At 43.4% G+C, this 20,087-nt stretch overlaps 1 protein-coding gene and 1 long non-coding RNA gene across 2 annotated transcripts in view; one reads left to right on the top strand and one right to left on the bottom strand.

Moving 5' to 3' along the window:
• EIF3H (eukaryotic translation initiation factor 3 subunit H) overlaps positions 1-20,062 on the top strand; it is a 70,318-nt gene extending 50,256 nt beyond the window's left edge. Inside the window, exons 3-8 of the mRNA XM_082235801.1 lie at positions 5,666-5,833; positions 8,453-8,552; positions 12,144-12,293; positions 14,905-15,025; positions 17,064-17,196; positions 19,781-20,062. Coding sequence (XP_082091927.1) covers positions 5,666-5,833; positions 8,453-8,552; positions 12,144-12,293; positions 14,905-15,025; positions 17,064-17,196; positions 19,781-19,878 — 770 coding nt within the window. The 3' untranslated portion in view covers positions 19,879-20,062. The remainder of the gene's footprint in view (positions 1-5,665; positions 5,834-8,452; positions 8,553-12,143; positions 12,294-14,904; positions 15,026-17,063; positions 17,197-19,780) is intronic.
• Positions 9,976-12,137, bottom strand: LOC309539678. Its single transcript, XR_014222944.1, has 2 exons — positions 10,645-12,137; positions 9,976-10,388 (listed from the first exon to the last, which is right to left on the bottom strand). It is a non-coding gene; the product is annotated as an uncharacterized lncRNA (long non-coding RNA).
• Positions 20,063-20,087: the final 25 nt, after the last annotated feature.

Below are 20,087 nucleotides of genomic sequence, written 5' to 3'. Positions count from 1 at the left end.
ACCAGCTCTATAAAACTTGCTGGTTTGGTTGCTTAGACACACTCCTTCCCATAGGTGTCTGTGTACATGTCTGGTGCCACACACAGGTCTAGACAGATGGATTATTACTAGCAAAGTCTAGAAATAGGAGATTTCCGCATCTTTCACCTAAAAGGAGGCAAACGAAACACACACTGAAATCAATTGTACCTGATCCTTCAGACCTCCAGTTATCTTGAAGCTTCTTATAAGGCCTTTCCTTCAAACGCTTGAGCCCATATGGCCCTGATTCATTACTTTCTGAATAACCTTCTGAATACACCCATCCTAATCCTAAATGCATTTATTTGGAAGTAAATCCTATTCATTTTTACTGAAGCATGTTTCTAGGAATCTACTTAGGACTGAATGCATCTGTAGAGAAGCTACACCTGTGGATTTTAGTTCTCTGGAGCAGTCCGAACATAACTGGGACTAGAATTTAGGGGCTAGATAGAAGCTAGTAGGTTGATTGCGTACATCTTCTCGTGTGATTTCTCTTTCCCATCTTCCAGTGTTACATGTGACTATTAAAAACTAGCCTAGCTATGATCATATACACTGATTGAGACTTTATTCTTAATCCATGTAAATGGGGACATCAGGAATTTTGATGTGGGTTGAGGGACAGTATGCATGATTTGGTGATCCCAAACCTTGGCTTCATTGCTATATCCAAACTGGACATCCCTGTGTTTTCTCAAATCAGTAAACTGTGAAAATCAAAAGGATTAAATTGTTGGTGGAAAGCATCTTTCTTGCCCAGGCTTTGGCTGTATTCAGACATAAGGTTAAACCATTGTTTAGAAAATTGAGAATGAGCCTAGTTTCTTTTTCCTGGGCATGCACGTTTCCCCATTTTAGGTAAACCACAGTATAGCATGTTGTTTGAGCTCAAGTTGTGCTGAATATTAGCTATAGTAAGTGGAGACAAGCCAGTTTTATAAACTGTGGCATTAAGTTAGTTTAACGTTAGTTATGATGAACCACAGTTTATCTGGGCTCAGGCTATGGTTTTGATTAACCAGAACTGTCCAAACTCTTCTCTGAGGCCACAGCAGAAAAAGGAAGGGGGGATCTGAAAGCCTGAGAGCGGCAAGACTTGTTTACTAAAGTTAATGTTTCATCCAAACCAACGTTTGGAAACAGTGGGAAATATTTGCATGCTAGTTTGGAAATTAAAGGGCTAACAATTGAAAACACACACAGTCCCTGCCATTCTTTTCTAAGTGCCTTTACTTAAAAATGAAAATTTGAAATGAAAGCAGAATTAAAGATGAACAAGCTCTGTTTTTGATGTATTGCAGATTTTTAATTTTAAAAACATTTTCTCAATTACAGGTCTACATTTAACATAGGTTAATATTTTACATATTTAACAAAGGGGGAAATGGTACTGATCTAGCGCACACATACTCAGCCTTCATATTCCTCTGCAAATAGTTTAAAAATGTAATTTAGCCTTTTGGAAATGTGTGTGTGCATGTGTGAATATTATATGAAAGTATATTAATTGTCTCCATTCTCCAACTGGAGCCTGCTTGTGTGGGGAAGAAGCTGAAGGCCTTTACCACACATTTTAGCTTCTGTTGTTGACTTAATTATTAACACTGCAAAGTAAATTCCAGTTTGAGGGAAGACTTGGCCACTGAGAGAACTGATTTTATTTTCACCACCTTGAAACAATGAAATTAGCACCATTTCTTCACAGACATGTTGTTGCACTTAAAAACCAGTCATAAATAAGAGGACAGCATGCCCTCCCCATCTTTTAAAAAGCATGCCACTGCTCAGTGGGTCAAATGCTGGGACTGGAGGCGAGAAAGGTCCAAATTGTTGCTTAGACATGCCAGTTTTAGAAATCATAGCTTTGTGAGGGAAGTAGGGGTCATCTAACAATTCTCAGCACCCTTAACAAACCACGGTTTCCAGAGTTATTGGGTGGGTGGGAGAGAAAGTGGGATAATACTGCTTTCAATGTGTGATACAGATGGTGCTACTCTCTGTATCTTGACCTTTCCTGAGTGTGTATGTGTGTCCCTAGGTCTCTGTTGCCTCTTTCATTTCCCCGCAAAATATTAACTGCCTGTTTTAAATTGAGTTATTCACGCGCACCTTGATTTCTTCTTTCCAAGTTCCTTGTAGCCATTAGGTCTCCTAAGTTTTGTAGAACAGGTTTGTGTAGGCTTCAGGCTCGTGGGAGATATTTGGAAGTGTGCCCCCCCCCAAATCCCATGACCTTCCAACCGGAGTCAGGTGCAAAAGACATAGGTCACACCAACAGCATATTCAATGGAAATTTAATTTTAAAGCACATAACCTCTCACAAAGCTACAGTTCATTTGATTGGGGGGGGCGGGGAATCCTGTACTTTAAACGTATTGTGTGGGTCTGCCCCATAGTACACAGAATAAAATAGCAGGATGCCTCTGAGCCTATTCTGAGACACCACCACCCCGAATCTGATCCAATCTGAACTCACAGTCTTTTCTTTCAAAAGTATGCACCTGGTTGGTTTTCTTCATGCCAGCAGGCTACTTGAGGTGGGAAAGGTTGTTGCATTGCCATCCTTAAACAGTGGGGTGTTGGAAGGGGCCCCTTGCTGATCTCCTACAGCTCAACCAGAGGTCTACCTACCTACCACCCACCCCTGTTGTAGAGGGCTTGATTTCATTATTTATTTTCATTATTTGATTTCATTATTTTCTGCTGTAAACACAGCTAAGGGTCAGATAATAATAATAATAATAATAATAATAATAATAATAATAATAATAATAATAATAATAATAATATATTATTTATACCCCGCCCATCTGGCTGGGTTTCCCCAGCCACTCTGGGCGGCTTCCAAAAGAATATTAAAATACTGTGATACATCAAACATTAAAAGCTTCCCTAAACAGGGCTGCCTTCAGATGTCTTCTAAAAGTCTGGTAGTTGTTGTTCTCTCTGACATCTGATGGGAGGGCATTCCACAGGGAGGGCGCTACTACCGAGAAGGCCCTCTGCCTGGTTCCCTGTAACTTGGCTTCTCGCAGTGAGGGAACCGCCAGAAGGCCCTCAGCACTGGACCTCAGTGTCCGGGCTGAATGATGGAGGTGGAGACGCTCCTTCAGGTATACTGGACCGAGGCCGTTTAGGGCTTTAAAGGTCAGCACCAACACTTTGAATTGTGCTCGGAAACGTACTGGGAGCCAATGTAGGTCTTTCAAGACCGGTATTATATGGTCTCGGCAGCCACTCCCAGTCACCAAGCTGGCTTCTGCCAGCTTGGGAATATACCAGTGAGAAAAGCACCGCCAAGTGTATCTAAGCATGTAAACGGTCCCAAATTGTATGCCCGTACTCCCAATTCCCATCAGACCCAGACAGGACAGCCAATGTGGTAGTTCCCCCACACTTGCTCTAACTCTATACTCTAATAAAGATTTCCCTGCTGAATATCCGTGTCCAGTACTAATTTGCACGAGGGCCCTCTGAACTTAAGTATTTTTTAGTAGACACACGCTACTCAATGAAAACCACTGTCCTGCACTTTCAACACACGGCCAGTAGTGTCACTGTTTTCCCAGCGTCTTCCACAAGTTCCACCCACCTGGCCATGAGAACATTGGTTTCCTGTTGATGGGACTGCCCGCCCATTCCTATGCTTCTACAGTGGAACTTTGGTTCTCAAACGGCTTCGCTGATGAACAAATTGGCTCCCGAACGCCAAAACCTTGGAAGTAATTGTTACGGTTTTCAAATGTTTTTCGGAAGCCGAACTTACGATGCAGCTTCCGCTTGAGTGCAGGAAGCTCCTGCAGCCAATCGGAAGCCGCGCCTTGGTTTTCGAATGTTTCGGGAGTCGAACGGACTTCCAGAATGGATTAAGTTCAAGAACCAAGGTACCACTATACCTGGGTTAGATCTGATTAGCACAAATGTATGCACCCTGCACATATACTTTACAGGTACGTCTTAAACAAGTATCTACTGTGAATAAAACAAAACTGGCTTCATAGGGTTTCTTTGAGGGGAGGGAAAGACTGGGCAGTAGGAAATGGAGCTTACGGCAGAATTGAAATGGGAATCCTGACCAGGGTTTGGACTAGAATGGGATGGAGCACAAGGGCGGATTGTAACGAGGTCAATTCAGATCCAAGCTGGGCTAGAATGAGAATAGAAGCAGAGAGTGGAAGCTGCTGGACTTGAAAGAGAGTTGCATTGGACGGGCAAGGACACCAAGCTACACAACAGTCAGGGTGTTGCTGGGGTGAAAACACAGGCCTGACCTGGGAGCATATATAATAACTAGGTCAGATCAGGAGGCAGCAGTGGACTGTCTAGGATGCTGGCTGGAACTAAGCATAGAGCTGGGAGAAAACTAAAGGAGCGAGAGGGACTAAGAAGCTGCCAAAAATTGCAGTGGTTAAAAACAGCAGCAGCCATGTAAGAAAAGGCAATATCCTATATTTCTGACATGTTCGGGAATGCGTACTTGAGGGAAGCTGTCATTTTTAACAGATGGGGAAGGCCGTTCGATCGGCACACTCTCACAATAGGAACTTGTCTAAAGCAGAGATGGAGAATCTTTGGTTTTCTAATGCTGTTGGGCTAAAACTCCCATCATCTTCAGCCGGTGAGACCAGTAGTCAGGGACTATGGGAGCTGTAGTCCAGTGATGTTGGGAGGTGCCACAGGTTCTCCAGCCCCGATTTAAAGCGTTTTTAACCTGCTTTTTGGGTGGAAAAGGTTCCCAGAGCAGCTTAATATGACATAAATAACAAGTGAGGCGAGACATTCCCCGCCTTCGGGCTTATAATCGAAGAGATGTGGCGCAAAAGGGAAAAAGGATGAGAGGGAAAGAGGAAAGTAGCACACTATGGCAGGGTTTTGGTAACGACCTCCTTAAATGGAAGCCATCCTGGTCTAAACAGTGCCTCCCTGTGCTGCAGCCAGATGAAACGGTTTCTGCTAGGTGGCAGTTGAAAGAGCCTGAGGGGTTTGAACCTTCAGGGTTTGGTCCTTCAGCAGAGCCTAGGGAGATTGCCTGCTTCCCATCGCTGCAGTATTATCTGCATTCTGACAGACAGCAGCAGCTCACAAGACTCTTAGCAAAGGTCCGTCCCTCCCACTTTCTTCTTGAACCTTTTAACAGGCTAGGCCGATGACCGGAGACGACCGGGGCAGAAGCTGAGATCTCCTGCGAGCAAAACGTGTCCTCCAATCAGAAAGATCGGACACTTATAAAGGGCCAGGAGATAAAAACAGGAGATTGCAAACTGGTTGGGAGTAGAGGTAGAAGAGATGCTATTGGATATTGATAAAGTTTTCAGGATAAAATCAGAAAGATCGGACACTTATAAAGAACCCCCCACTTCTTTTGCTAGATCTCTCATGTCAAGGCAGCAGACCTGCCCAAGCCTAGTTCAAAAAGAGAGAGAGAGAGAGATGTTTGTCTTAAAAACACGCCAGGAATGAATAGAACGACTCTCTTCCTTCCTTCTCAATTGTGCAGTCTGGAGATGCTCCTGGTTCAAGTTCCTGCCCATTCTACCACCAGTAGCAAATCGCCTTTATTCGGTGCATTGTTCACCAACATTGGGTAATGCAAATCTGAGCTTCTCCTTTAAAGTGCTTGATTTTCTCTCTCTCCCTTCAGTTCAGTATCAGATGGAGATGATGAGGAGCCTCCGCCACGTCAACATCGACCATCTTCACGTCGGCTGGTACCAGTCCACCTACTATGGTTCCTTTGTCACCCGTGCCCTCCTGGACTCCCAGTTCAGCTACCAGCACGCCATTGAGGAATCTGTCGTTCTCATTTACGGTCAGTGTGCCGCTTCCTGTATTATTTTACACACGCGCACCAATATTATTACGGCTATTTTTGCCTTCCCCCACCTCCTCGCCTGCAAGAGCGGCCCTGGCAGGCTTTCTGCAAGTAAATACCAACCCTGTGTCTGCAGCAGCCTCAGCAGCAGCGAAGTCTAGACAGGGTTTCCTTCTCTCTGTTTATTTTTCTTGCTATCAGAGCCCTGATGTGTACGTTTTGGAATGCTGGGGTAGCTGCTTCATTTTTATCCCTCCGCCTCTCCCCTCCGTCGTGGAAGCGGCTGGTGGAACTCGACCAGATGTCTTAACAAACCCTGCTTGCTAGAGCGTCTGGCTCCGTACGTGACTGACCAATCATCCTGCAGCTTGCCAAGTATTCCTCCCCCCCCTTTCTTCCCCTCCTTTTTATGCATCTGACAGAAGCGTACAAAACCTGGCCTGTTCCGTAGCACAAAGATTTTTTTCTTTTCTGCCGGTTTTTTTTTTTAATGGCGTTTCCTCAAGCTCTCCAGACCAGATGTTCTGCGCTGTATCAGAACCGTAGGCAATTTAACAGCTTTATAGCCTTCCCCTCCCCAAACACTCACAGTTTTGCCATATCTGGCAGGCTCGCATATAGTTTCCAGCTGAGAAGCGAATGTAACGTCCTGAGTATCTGTCAGAAAAAATACTAATGAATACGATCAATCTTATGAGCTGCCCCAAAATTGTTTCAGTATGTTAACAATTGGATTACAGTAAAGAACAAGTTGTTAAAGTATACTTATACTGGCTGGAAACTTTGCATCATCAGATCTTGATGAATTTTCCACTTGTTTCAGTCTATTTTGGTTTTTGTTTTATCACTGATTGCTAAAGGTTTTACTATGTTCCGTTTCAGACAACACAAATGTTAACTTTTTCCCCCCAAAAAAGTGAGTTTACTATTTGGCAAGCCTGCCTCGGCTGCTATCTTGCTACAGATGTTAAGCTCCTTGTCCAGAGATTAAATAGGGTTTTTTTATTCATACAGTTTTTCCGCTCTTCGCGATAGCATGTGAGCATGAAAACTATGTACACATTAAAAAAAAAAATGAATGCAACTGGAAACAGTTACCTAAATAAATATTTTCCTAATAGAATACCAGGAGCTTGCCAGACCAGGTGCAGGTCTGAGGCCAGGACCCAGGAGGTCTATTCCATTGTCACTGTAAAGTAAGTCTAGTTTTTACAGAGGCAATAAACTGGTACCTGGCTTGTGCCACTTCAAACTGCAGTAGGAGACTTTAACGGTTAAGAGTTCCTCCCATGCAATTTCCCCCAGCTCGCATGTTGGAAACTAGATGTCAGGGATAAATGTTCTGGCCCAGGTTTCTCCCTGACAGTGCTAAGTTTCTACATGCATGGACTAGTTTATGACAGAAGAGCATTTGGTCATGTAGCACACTTAACACACACCTTGTCCAAACTAGCCCAGGTTAAGACACAGCTTTATCACCTGGTAGGCCATACATTCAGTAATCTTGGGCTGAATACCATGTAGGAGCCATTCCAAGGAAGAAGTCTCTTATGTAGAGAAAGAGCATAAATTGTGGGGGGAAATCGTAAATATCCATGGATTGATACGGTGCTTTTGGCATTAGTTATTTTTTTAAAAAAAAACAAACTCAAAACTGTTGTGGCATTTTAGTAGCAGCATGTGAGGCATATGGAAGAGGCAGTAGTTATGCAAACCACAGATGTCTTTGCTTTCTGGCCACTGGGGAAGAAAAGACCCTATTCTGCTATCACCAAGAAACCATAAGACGCTGCCTTACACAGTGACAGGCTATGTGTGCATCTAGCCCAGTCTAATCAACCTCTCGCCACACACATCTCTCTTTCCCATCCTCTGCTACCTGTTCTTTTTAGCTGGAGATAACTTGGGCCAAACCTGGGCCCATCTGGGTGCAAAACAGATGAATTGTCACCCAGCATTGCCCATACAGTTGACAGGCCTGTCTTTGCAACTCTAAAGACTGGAATCCCCGCGGTATAGTCTGTGCACCTCATAACAGAATTGCAGCATAGTCTTAGCTACAGCTGTATGGAGGTGCAGAACTTGGCATTCTGAGCCCAGGACACTGAGCCCAGTAACATTTCCCAGCAACAGATTTCTCCTGTCCAGCCACCATGAGAGGTTAAGGCTTAGAGCTGATTCTCCACCCCCCACCCCACCCCTATTGTGCACCAATTCCACTATTAAGATTCTTCCCTGAAGGAAGTCTACAGGAAATCTTCTTTTTTCATCATCCTCTTAATCTAGATTTTTATTTCATTTTATTTTGCTGATTACCTTATTAAAGATTTGCGGATTTTGCAATTGTTCATTTGGAGGGATCTGTTTCCACTGTTAAACGTTTTTATTGATTGGTCTGCTGCTTTGAGTCTTTGGAACAGACTTTGCATGGTGTGTTTGTATGCAGTTTGCATTACAATGTTCCTCAAAGTTGACTTAAAAAAAAAAACCTCTTTAGCAAAACTTTAGAAACATGTCTAAAAATGAAATGAAACCTGCCCAGGGGAAAGTGCTCAGATAAAAGTGCTGTTGATGAATATTTCGTATCTTTTGTGCTTTCCTCTTGTTCTTTCTCAGATCCTATAAAAACTGCCCACGGATACCTTTCCTTAAAAGCGTACAGGCTGACACCTAAATTGATGGAGGTTTGCAAAGAGAAGGATTTCTCTCCAGAAGCGTAAGTGTGAGGGGATGTTTTGGAATGTGGGTGGCGGAAAAAGGGAGCGAAGAGATGAAATCCCTCGCAGCAAAGCCCTGTAGCAGCCTCGGATGATGCATGTACTCTCTCAGTAGCTGCAAATAGTTGAGGCCTCCGCAGGTGAATAGGGTTAAAGAATGCAGCATTTACTTCGCCGCAGAAAGATGTGCTGCACTCTGTCATCCCAAACAGAAGATGAGCGTTAAAGGCAAACGAAATTGAGCAGGGAAGAGAGGAAATGAGATGCTCAGGGTTCTGAGCCTGAGTGCTGAGTTATGAAATCTTTGTGGCAGCAGTGTCTTCTCTTGTAACTGTTCCAACTTAGAAGATCATGAACTGGTCTACATAGGTCCTTCTCCAGACAATTAGTCTTGAGCGTTCTCTCTGTATCTCCAGTTCTGGAAATACTGAGTGTATGCTCCCATGATCTCATATACTGATATCTTCTTTATCCAGTCATTAGGATGATATGGCTGTTTTCCATTTTGGACCAGAATGGTTCCATGACTGCAAATAGCCCACATCACGTATCTTTTAAATAACAACAATTTACCAGCAATTTCCAGATGTGGAGCCTCATTTGCCCTACAAAACACAAAGCATTTTAGTGGTGTGATTAGGAACTTAATGACAATTAGGACTAGGGAATCAGGCTCATTTTAGAGCCCCAGGTCAGTAAATCTGTTTGATTAGAAATGGGTTCTTCTGTTGTATTTTCTGTACATGTGGCTGGTGCATGTGTGAGTGAGTGATTATTAGATGCTTTTGGATTATTAATAAATCTGAACTGAATACTAGCCCTGTGCCAGAAATGGACGCGGAGCTTTTTCTGAATGGCTCAAACCCCAAAGAATCGCCCACCTCTTTCGTGAGCTTTCGTGTGCATGCACACTTCTTCAGATACACACACGAAAGCTCATACCAAGAACTAACTTAGTTGGTCTTTAAGGTGCTACTGGAAGGAATTTTTTTTATTTTGACTATGGCAGACCAACACGGCTACCTATCTACTACAGAAAGGGTAAAAGATTGCCTTGTTCTCAGGAGAGAGATTTAATTCTATCTCAGCATTCTCTCTCACAACCCCCTGCCCAAACAGCTGTCCTCCTCCTGCATGTCAACCCGTTTTGAGAACTTGAAACAGATTTCCCCACTTTAAAGAAAAACGTTGAAAAATAAACTATTCATATATATTTGTAAATATGCTTTCCAAAACATTTTCTCGTTGAGAGATGGTGTTTTAATGGGCATTACAGAACACATTCTTCTTATGATACTGCTTTTTATTATGTATTAGATTAAGAAGAATGCTGCATTTTCTTCGTTGTTCAAAACGTCCAAAGGGATCTTTTTTTCTCTCAAAAGGAAACTCAATTACTATTCTGCCACATTTCCCCCCCCCCCATCTTCAAATACACACTGGTGGTTTTTGCAGTCTCTAAAAGGATGGAACCAACACTTCATTCTCCAATTTGTGAAACAAATATTTACACAGCACTCTGCCCACCTTCAAACCCAACAGATTGTCCTTTTCTTTCCTAGTCTCAAGAATTGTTTGAGTTAAAAATTAAATAGAAAAGTTGGGAAGATAATATAAGCAAAATGGCAAAGAATGGGGAGAAATAATCATTTTACCCTTTACCTTAAAATTTTGCAAAAGAAACCACCACCCTCCCAGAAAACATTTTCAGATATTGGCTAATCTTATTTTAGTTCATTCCAGTTGTGAGCCATTTCCTGTGAAGCATCCTGAGCAATTTAACAAAAAGAATGTATGTAAAACCAATTCATATATAAAAACAAATACAGTCATACCTCAGGTTGAAGTAGCTTTGGGATGAGTATTTTTGGGTTGTGCTCCGCGGCGACCCGGAAGTAATGGAGTGCGTTAAATTCGGGTTTCGCCGATTGCGCATGCGCAGACGGTCAAAATGACGTCACGTGCATGTGCGGAAGCGGCAAATTGCGACCCGCGCAGATCCAGGGATGCGCGTTGTGTTCGCTTCGGGATGCGAACGGGTCTCCAGAACAGATCCCATTCACATTCAGAGGTACCACTGTATACAGGTACAGGCTAGGATAAAAATCTCCACTTTGAAGGTCTTATGGAAAAAGAAAGGTGTTCACTAGGCTGCAAAAAGACAACAGAGATGGTGCCTCTCTGATTTGTAATTGGGTAGACTTCCAAGTAGATTCCAAGTGGACACGAGCACACACAAAATTCCCCATGAAGGGGCTTGGCACCCACAAATTTCAGTGCCAGAGCCATGCACGCTGCATGGCACCCACAGACCCGGGCACCCACAGTAGCAGGGCCAAGCTGACACGCCTTCCACCACCTGTTCCTTGGCCATAATACCTTGACCACAGTAGTCAAGATTGTCAGCGCATTGTACTCTAGGTGGGGGTCCTTTTGTGGTTGGTTCAGAAACTGCGGCTATTGCAGAAATCTGCAGCTCAATTACTGACAGGGTTAGATCCTGGCAGCACCTCACACCCCATGCTCTGAGATGCGCACTGGATGTTAATTTGCTACCAGACCAAGTTCATAAATTGGCACGTAAAGCCAGATTTGGATCAGCTTACCTGAAGGATTGCTTTGCTCTGTGTGTGTTCTGCTTGATCACTTGGATCTTTTACAGGTGCCACATAATGTTCATTCACTAACTACAAGCTGTTGGTCTTTTAGTGTGGCGGAACCTGTGTTTCAGAACTTTCCACCTATTGATATTAGACAGGCACCCTTGCTATATAATTTTTTGGGGCACCTGCTAGAAACTTTTCCCAATCCAGCACCTTTACCCAGATTTTACTGGACCTTATTATAGCATCTTGACTTTAAGCGTATAAAACTTCAACATCAGGTTGTTGTGCAACTTAACAAATACAATAAGTGAAAATGAACAAAAGCAAGAACAGACCTGTCCAGGTAAGATCTGAATTCAAATTAGAGGTCTAAATAGCCTGGAGAAGGTAGTGTTTGCTTCTTGAACCATAAAAGGCAACAAACTTGATACCAGGCAAACCTCTCTGGGAAAGTGTTCCAAAGCTGCGGTGCCACCACTGAAAAGGTCCTGTTGCAGAGGATTTGGGGGCATATCCTCTTTAGTTTGTACAGAATACTAACCAGGTCTGCTAATGACTATGGCCCTAGAACACTCCCAATACACTCAGGCAACTGCATACAGTTGGAAATGATCAGTATTGGGACAGAGCCATTTATTCCACCATTACTGATTTCCTCATTAAGGGACCTCTAGTGAGCTTAAAAGGTACTCTTGCTTTGAAAGCTACTGCTGTACTGTACAGTATTTAGAATCCAAGCCAATTTACTTCTCTCTGTTTCCCGCAAGTATTTCACAAGCTCCCAGAATAATTTTTGAAAAGGGTTTTCCACACGCTTTCCCAAGTTTGCTATAAAAGTTTGACTGTTTGCTGAATTGGAAGGGTAAAAAGAAAAAAGCTGGGACTCTCCTTAGTCACCTGCAGAGTATTTTTCCTCGATCCAGGTGAACCCATCAACAATGCACAAGCATGCCAAGTTTGTTATGGAGACCTCTCTCTCTGCAGGTTGAAAAAAGCAAACATCGCCTTTGAAAACATGTTTGAAGAGGTGCCAATCATTATCAAGAATTCCTACCTCATCAACGTTCTTCTTTGGGAGCTGGAAAAGAAGTCGGGAGTGGCAGATAGACACGAGCTGCTCAGTCTCGCAAGCAAGTAAGTGCTCCTTTGAAAGGAAAATGCAGTGCGCCATTTCCAAACCTCTTTGCTCTTTTTGTTGAACAGCATCTTGTATACTTCAGGATCCATGTGCCTCATCACTTAACCAGGAGGTGTGGGAAGGAGAGGTTGGGGAAAGGTGGGAAAGGAAAGCCTAACCCATTAATTATTATTAATTTTTGTATACAGTCGTACCTTGGAAGTCGAACGGAATCCGTTCTGGAAGTCCATTTGACTTCCAAAACATTCTTAAGCTGCACTGGACGTTCAGGTTCCAAAGAACGTTTGCAAACCGGAACAATCACTTTCAGGTTTGCGGCGTTTGGGATCCAAAACATAGGAGTTACAAGGCATTTGGCTTCTAAAGTACGACTGTATATTTATTGTTTTGGAAGAAAAGTACAAAAAAAGGCCGTACAGTTGTAATTTGAGAAAGCAAATGAGAAACCAAAATCCCCATCCCAGCACACACACCCTGACCAGCTTACATACTGAATATTATTTAATAGTTTGCTAGGCATCACACTTCGTATTTCCTGGTGCAGAATAGCCTTGTTAGTAGTTTTGTGGCACAGGGTTCATAGCAAAACCACCCACCTCTGTCCCTAAGCACTCTCTTCCAAAAAAAGAGTCCCCCATTTATCTCTTTCCTTCTCAACATATCTCCCCCTTTAGGCTGGTATTAATTATTTCCGTGTCTCTATCCCACCCACTCCAGTAACACAGGCTGACCTAAATGCTTTTATTTATCCCTGCCATCTGTGGGGAGCTGCTCCTTAGTTTTCCATGCCCTGCTAGTTGAGTTAGCGGCATGCACTATATTGATGTGTAGCCAGGATTTAGTTGTGCAACCCCTTCCTTCCTTCAGAGGAGAAGAAGAACGTTTCCCTTTATGCTAGAAACAACTTCCTAATTCAGGAGGAACTTTCAACGAGCCCCCTTGGTTTTTTGTGTTTTTATTGGGAATGGGATTCAGGAATATTTTACAGTGAGGCCTTTACAAAACTGGGTGGTGTGCACAAGGCTTAGCTTGACATACATGCACACCCAATAATGCTTAAGTACCAAGATGTCCTCTTCCTCCCCCCCCCCCATCTACTCTGGAGCAGAATGGGGGAGGGCATGGCAGGTACAAGAGGAAGGAAAAGTTGTGTTGTGCAAATGGAAGTCTATTCTACTTGTTGTCATTGTGCCTCTGCCTTAGTTGCATCAGGTTAAAGCCCTGCCCACAAGCCTACCTTCTTTTCTTTTTTAAAAAAGCAGTTTGGGACGGGGAAAGAGGTACAATAAGAAAAGAACACTAAATGTGGAATACTGCTACATATTCTTGAGTCCTGGGAATGTTTTGCTGTTTGTTTGAGGCCCTCTCTTAGGGAGATGAACTGTTACTAGAAAATCAGTTGTTGGCTTAAGCAAGCAATGTCACAGATTCTCAGGTGGTTGAGCAGGAAATTGGTTTTTAAAGGGAAATATCCTGTGAATAGGAGACAATGCGGAGCAGCCTTAGCTTCCTTCTCGAGACATACCTGGTTCTGTTTTGAATCCCAGTTAATTTAGTTTAATTTTAGCTTTTCACTCTCCTTTTACTAAGTGGCTGGAGCCCCCTTATTGGATCACAGTATTCATGAAATATGATTTAATTAAATCCCTTACAGTCAAAGAATAAAAAGCATGAAATAAATAAACCCGTGTGCAGTGGGAGGGGGAAGAGAACAGTTAGAAAACCAAGCAATTAAAATACGGTACAGCAGCAACAAAAAACCATACTTTCTCAGCATGGGACAGTTGATCTTATAAGGCTGCTGTGATTGGGGGCAGGTTGTGAGTTCAGCCAATCTAGGAGCAAGAATCTGGTGATGTCACTTTCTTGATCCTGCCTTGGGCTACATGAAATAATGTATTTGAGCATAAGAAGAGTGTAATTGGAGAGCGGACATAGGAGAGATAGGATATTGGTGAGCTGTGTAACAAAGCCAGGAACATGGGAAGTTGTCTTATACCGAACCAAATCATTGCCCCCCCCAGCTCAATATGGTCTACACTGTCTACACTGACTGGTAGCCGCTCTCCAAGATTTCAGATGGGATCTCTCCGTCCTACCAGAAGATGCCAAGGATCGAATCAGGAGCTTTATCGTTTAGCTGTGGCCTTGAAGTAACCACTGACCACTTAGGGCAGTGTTGGCAAAACTTGGGTCTCCAGCTGTTTTTGGACTACAACTCCCATCATCCCTAGCTAACAGGACCAGTGGTCAGGGATGATGGGAATTGTAGTCCCAAAACAGCTGGAGACCCAAGTCTGGCCAACACTGACTTAGGGTTTCTGATGACCTCTGGGCCTGACAGAGGTGGCGCACGGTGTTAACTTGATGGTGCTCAGGGTGCATTGGGAGAAGTGCATCAAGCCCAGTTGGTCGTACTCAACTCTTTCTTATTTAGTGCATGAGCTAAATTACCAGAGCTGTTCTCCTAAATGATCTTTAAGTGGGCTTAAACTTGCTGTGAGTTCACAGAGAAGCATCAGTTAATATTCCCGCAGAAGCAAAATACTGTGTCCAGTCGTCACTGCTGCAAACCTTTACCATGCCATTTCTCTTTGTGCATTTCAGTAATCACCTTGGAAAGAGCCTGCAGCTGTTGATGGACAGAGTGGATGAGATGAGCCAGGATATTGTCAAATACAACACCTATCTAAGGAACACCAGCAAGCAGCAGCAGCAGAAACACCAGGTTGGTTTTTTTTTGGGGGGGGGGCTGAATCACATCTGTTTGGGGGTGAAATGACACATTATGTGGCTTCTGTAATAGATGCAAATTGAAGGATCTTTGAATTGCATCTCCTAAATACACAACCCTTTTCGGAAATCTAATCTCTGTATCCTAGACGCTCGTTACATGCAGAGCATGGGCTGAGCTATGGCTCCTTCTAGCTCATTCGCTTGCCAACATAAATCTGCAGGGGCAAATTTATGAGAAGATTTTGGAGATGGAAAAAGTGATTTGAAGGAGGGGTGGTGGTAGAAGTCCAGGACTGTTACCCCACCAGTTCTTGCTTAACTTATACAGTAATTGCTGTAAATGTGGCTCATTGCACCATGCTCAAGTCTGTTCATTACTGAGATATAGAACAGTTCTGTGCAAGAGCAAGCAATTTTGGTACATAATGCACCTACTCAGTGCAAAGTATAAAAAATAAATGTATCTGATATCCATCTTCTTCTTCCTCTCCTCTCCTCTCCTCTCCCCGATTTCTTTCGGCTTTCGTGCTGTCTGAGATACAGATCTTTAAGCTCTTATTTGCTAACATTTTCTAAATCTGGATGTATTTTGGTTCTGCTATCCAGCAATAAAATGTCACCACACATTTCTTTGCTCTACAGTCAGAAGCTTTAAGAAACCCAGCTTTAAAATATAAATAAATGAAAATGACATTTGAGCAGCAAAAACCAGCAAATTATGAATGCTTCACAAACCAGAGGTTTTTGTACCTTTTGCTCTCCTAGGTAGCTCATAATAATACACCATTGTTCCTTTAAAGATTAGAGACGATTGAGAATAAATGTTTTGCTAACTGCCTTTTCTCCCTTGCTGCCAGTTGCTCCATTTTTGCATCTAAATAAGTAGGTTAAGGTGTATTGAAAATGCTGCTCTGGAAGTGCTACTAGATTCATCCTTTACATAACTAAAGCCAGAACAGTTGTTCAGTCTTTCTCAAACAGATGGCAAACTGTACCACTTTCCCCTCCTTCCTCCAACCTTATTGAGTTGTTACATGCGCGGGGATGCAAAGGATTTTGCAGAGTTTTATGTATTCCCCCCCCCAATATCCCCCCAATAGAATTCTATGATTCTATGATCCACCCCCTCCTCTGCTAATCGTAATGTTCCGCCTCTTGATCCCATGGTAAAAGTTACCGACTTGCAAAATTGGCAGTAGAAAACCCAGTTCAGAAAAAAATAGATGGACTTAAGATTTTCGCATAAATGTCTACTTCTTGGACCCATTCTGCGTTCTGCTTTTGAACTTCTCGGAATCCAGAGAGTTGGGCACAAGTTTGGTTGGCTTCTGAGTCTCAGTACAGGGGTACCTTGGTTTGCGAACTTAATCTGTTCCAGAAGTCCACTCTTAAACCAAAGCGTTCTTAAACCAAGGCGTGCTTTCCCATAGCAGCGGGGGACTCAATTTACAAATGGAACACACTCAACAGGAAGTGGAACATGTTCTGCTTCCAAGGCAAAGTTCACAAACCAAAACACCTACTTCTGGGTTTGCAGCGTTCTTCGTCCAAGTTGTTCATAAACCAAGGTACCACTGTAGTCCTTTTTGCAGCATACACAGCGAAGCCTGTTTTGCTTCAGAAGCTTCTGGGGCCAGACCAAATGGTGATTAGGCCCCCCAGTCCAACAGCATCTCCAGTGATGCAAATTTAGGCAATGGCCTCTCCCTCCACCCCACCCCGCAAACCCAATCCAATTTCTTTTGTAGACCACATTGCTGATTTAGGTGGGGTAGATGGATCACCCAGTGAGAGAGGGGTTGAAACTGCCATGTTCCTTAGCCTGGGGGGAAACAAGATGGGAACCACTTCATTTTAAAGCTCAACAACAATTAACAGCATTTTTGTGCCAGCAAAATGGAACGTTTTGAAGCCGGCTTAAGCTGCATGAAGTAAGCTCAATATATGGAAAGGCAGCTCCTCTGCATTCTTCAGAGAAATCCTTTGGATGAGAGAGTCTTACCACCATGTTTTCTCTTTTCCTTTTCCAGTACCAGCAGAGACGTCAGCAAGAGAATTTGCAGCGTCAAAGTAGGGGAGAGCCCCCCCTTCCGGAGGAGGACATGAACAAATTGTTCAAGCCGCCACAGCCACCTCCCAGGATGGACTCGCTGTTGATTGCAGGTAACACTTGCAGCCTTCTTCTTTCTTTGTGACTCTTCAATGGCCCTGCTGTTCTTTGAGTAATGCTTTCATGAGAATCAACAAAATGCTGCAAAGTAGATGCAGCATTGGGCAGTGAGTCCTGATTTTATATCCAAATGGGAACCATAATAACGTGTGTGTGTGTTTCTGTGTTTCTGTTTCATTATATCCCCGCCTTTCTTCCATGGAGCTCCAGGCATCATGTTCCCCATCTAGCAAGGTGGTTTTATCCTGTGCCTTCATACCATGTCCTGGAACTACACAACTGAGCTTTAACGTCAGGCTGGTGATCCCAGCAAGATTTTCAGATCTAGCCCCCGCCGCCCTGCTGCCCTTCTTTCCAGAAGGGTGCAAAGTTGTTTTAATAGTAGTTCCTTGGGCTGCCCTCCCTCGTTTAACTGAGCCTGTAGTGTTTGGGATTAAAAGCATTTTCACATTGTTCCCTGTTCATCCAAGGTGGCCGAAGTGAGATGCAACAGGTAGTGCATGGTTTTTCTCTCTTTGATATTTTGCCTTTGGAAAAAAGAGGTAGACAAATCCCAGCTCAAGGCAGAAGAGTGGACAGTACACTGTGAAATGGACAGGAGGTGAACAGGCAAGGCGAGACAACCATTTTTCATGCTGCAGAAACATGGACCTTTTTCTATTAATTGCATCAGCGGTTTGAAAGCTACCCGCCAAGCACCCAGATTTTTATCCACCTTGGTAGTTTGGTCAGTAGAGCACAAGACTCTTAAATCTCAGGGTTGGACTTTGACAATTCCTTCCAACTCTACATTCCTATGATGCTATGTTTTCAGGTCTATCCCCTATCCCAGGTTGGTTCAAGAGCAAGGGCTGAGGATGGCACATTGATAAGTGAAATTTAATGCGCACAAAAAATGCTGCAGCTCCCCTTTTTTCACAAATAGCACACAGTGAACAATTTTATAGTGCAACCATGTAGTGCAACCCCCCCCCCCTTTTGTTGTTGTTTGCAAATGGGTATGGTTTAAATTCTGGTAATGAATTCTCCCAGCAACCCAGTGCTTGTTAAAGATAAAGCACACCCCAGCTCTTACTTTTAAAAAATTACGCTTCGGTTTATGTCTGTTTTATGGTGGGTTGTACCTCGACCATCTTCTAAAGTTAAGCAAGCAGCAGCCAATTGACGCTCTAACAGCCTTCAGCCAAAATGCTTTTCTTTTTAGCAGAGTCAGGAAAAGACCTGAAAACGTTCACTATTTTAATGCACGCGGAATTAAGTTGGGGATCAAAGCTGAGACTTGGGTGGTTTTGCTTCTAAGGCATTTAGAAACTTTTTAAAGTAGAGCATTAAATTGGAAGTGTGTTAGTCTGCTAAGCAGTTCTAATTTTGATAATCCGGCTTTGTCTTTCTCTCTTTCTCTTTCTTTTGCTCTTCCTGACTAGCTAGAGAAATGAACTGTAGAGGCAGTGTGCGTACAAATATAATAATAAAATGGGGTGTTGGAGACACTTTTTTTTATTTGTACAGTACTTTGTACAGACAAAGCCTTCACAGCCTGCCGGCTCGAGAAATTACTAATAATGTGAGGGAACTAACAAAAACATGACCCACAAAATGTCAGGTGGATGAGGCAAGCATAGTTTCCAGACCCACAGTCGAAGAGAAACAGTCTGAATTTTTCTCTTCATAGCCTTCCCAGAAATCCCTGTAGCATATCAAATAATGTGGGATCCTGTATAGTCCTGGGAGCATGTTACATACAGTATTGCTGCCTCGATGGGATTCTAACAAACACAACCTTGCATTTTTAACAGCAAACCTCCAATTCATGTTGAGCAATTAACCAAACAAATGTGAGCCACATAGGCCAGCAGAAAACATCACATGTCACACAACCACCCACACCGGGGGCCCTTTTTCAGCCCAAGGGACAGGTTACCTCAGGGGTAGGCAACCTAAGCCCCGGGGGCCGGATGCGGCCCAATCGCCTTCTCAATCTGGCCCGTGGACGGTCCGGCAATCAGCGTGTTTTTACATGAGTAGAATGTGTCCTTTTATTTAAAATGCATCTCTGGGGTATTTGTGGGCATAGGAATTCATTCACCCCCCCCAAAAAAAAAAATATAGTCCGGCCCACCACATGGTCTGAGGGACAGTGGACCAGCCCACAGCTGAAAAAGGTTGCTGATCCCTGGGTTACCTCATGGCAACCCCTTTTTATTTCACCCTCTAAAACTCAGTGGTGCTCCTGTCTATATGCTGGCATTCTGTTTCTTGGTGTGTGGCAAAATGTTTGTGGAGATGGGGGGGCCAAATATTTGGAAGAGGATGGAGAAAATTTGGGGGCTCTCCCAGTCTCTTAACTTCTGCCTCCCATCCAACTTGACAGGTCTTTGACATATATTAGCTCCTGTCTGCAAATGTGTTTCTCGAGTTCTGTTTCTTGGTCATGCTATAAAGTGCGAGAGAATGTTTGTGGGATGGGATGGAATATTAGGACATTCTCTAGGGCCATGAATTCACAGTTTTAAATTTTCTTTCTTTCTCTCGCTCTCTCTTTCTCTTCCCCACTTCCCACTTTTTGTTCATTTGCAGGTCAAATTAATACTTACAGCCAGAACATCAAGGAGTTCACTGCGCAGAACCTGGGCAAACTCTTCATGGCTCAGGCACTTCAAGAGCACAACAACTAGGGAGGAAGATGAAGTGTTTAGCAGTCTCTTGCCCAAGGGAGGAGATGCTCTGAATCTCAGCTCATTTTTGCTTAAGACATTTTCCATTGTTCGTTGCAAAATGAACCAAGAAATAGACTCCCTCGTGTGTTTTGAGTAGAGTTATCCCTCTTCTAAAATAAATAAATAAACGACCAATTTTAAACTTTTTAGCATGTGCTCTTATTGAC

Source organism: Podarcis vaucheri (assembly GCF_965113315.1).
Source record: "Podarcis vaucheri genome assembly, chromosome: 8".
In the NCBI taxonomy this organism is placed as follows: domain Eukaryota; kingdom Metazoa; phylum Chordata; class Lepidosauria; order Squamata; family Lacertidae; genus Podarcis; species Podarcis vaucheri.
The sequence above is the reverse complement of the archived record's forward strand: the minus strand, read 5'-3'. Positions and strand labels throughout refer to the sequence as shown.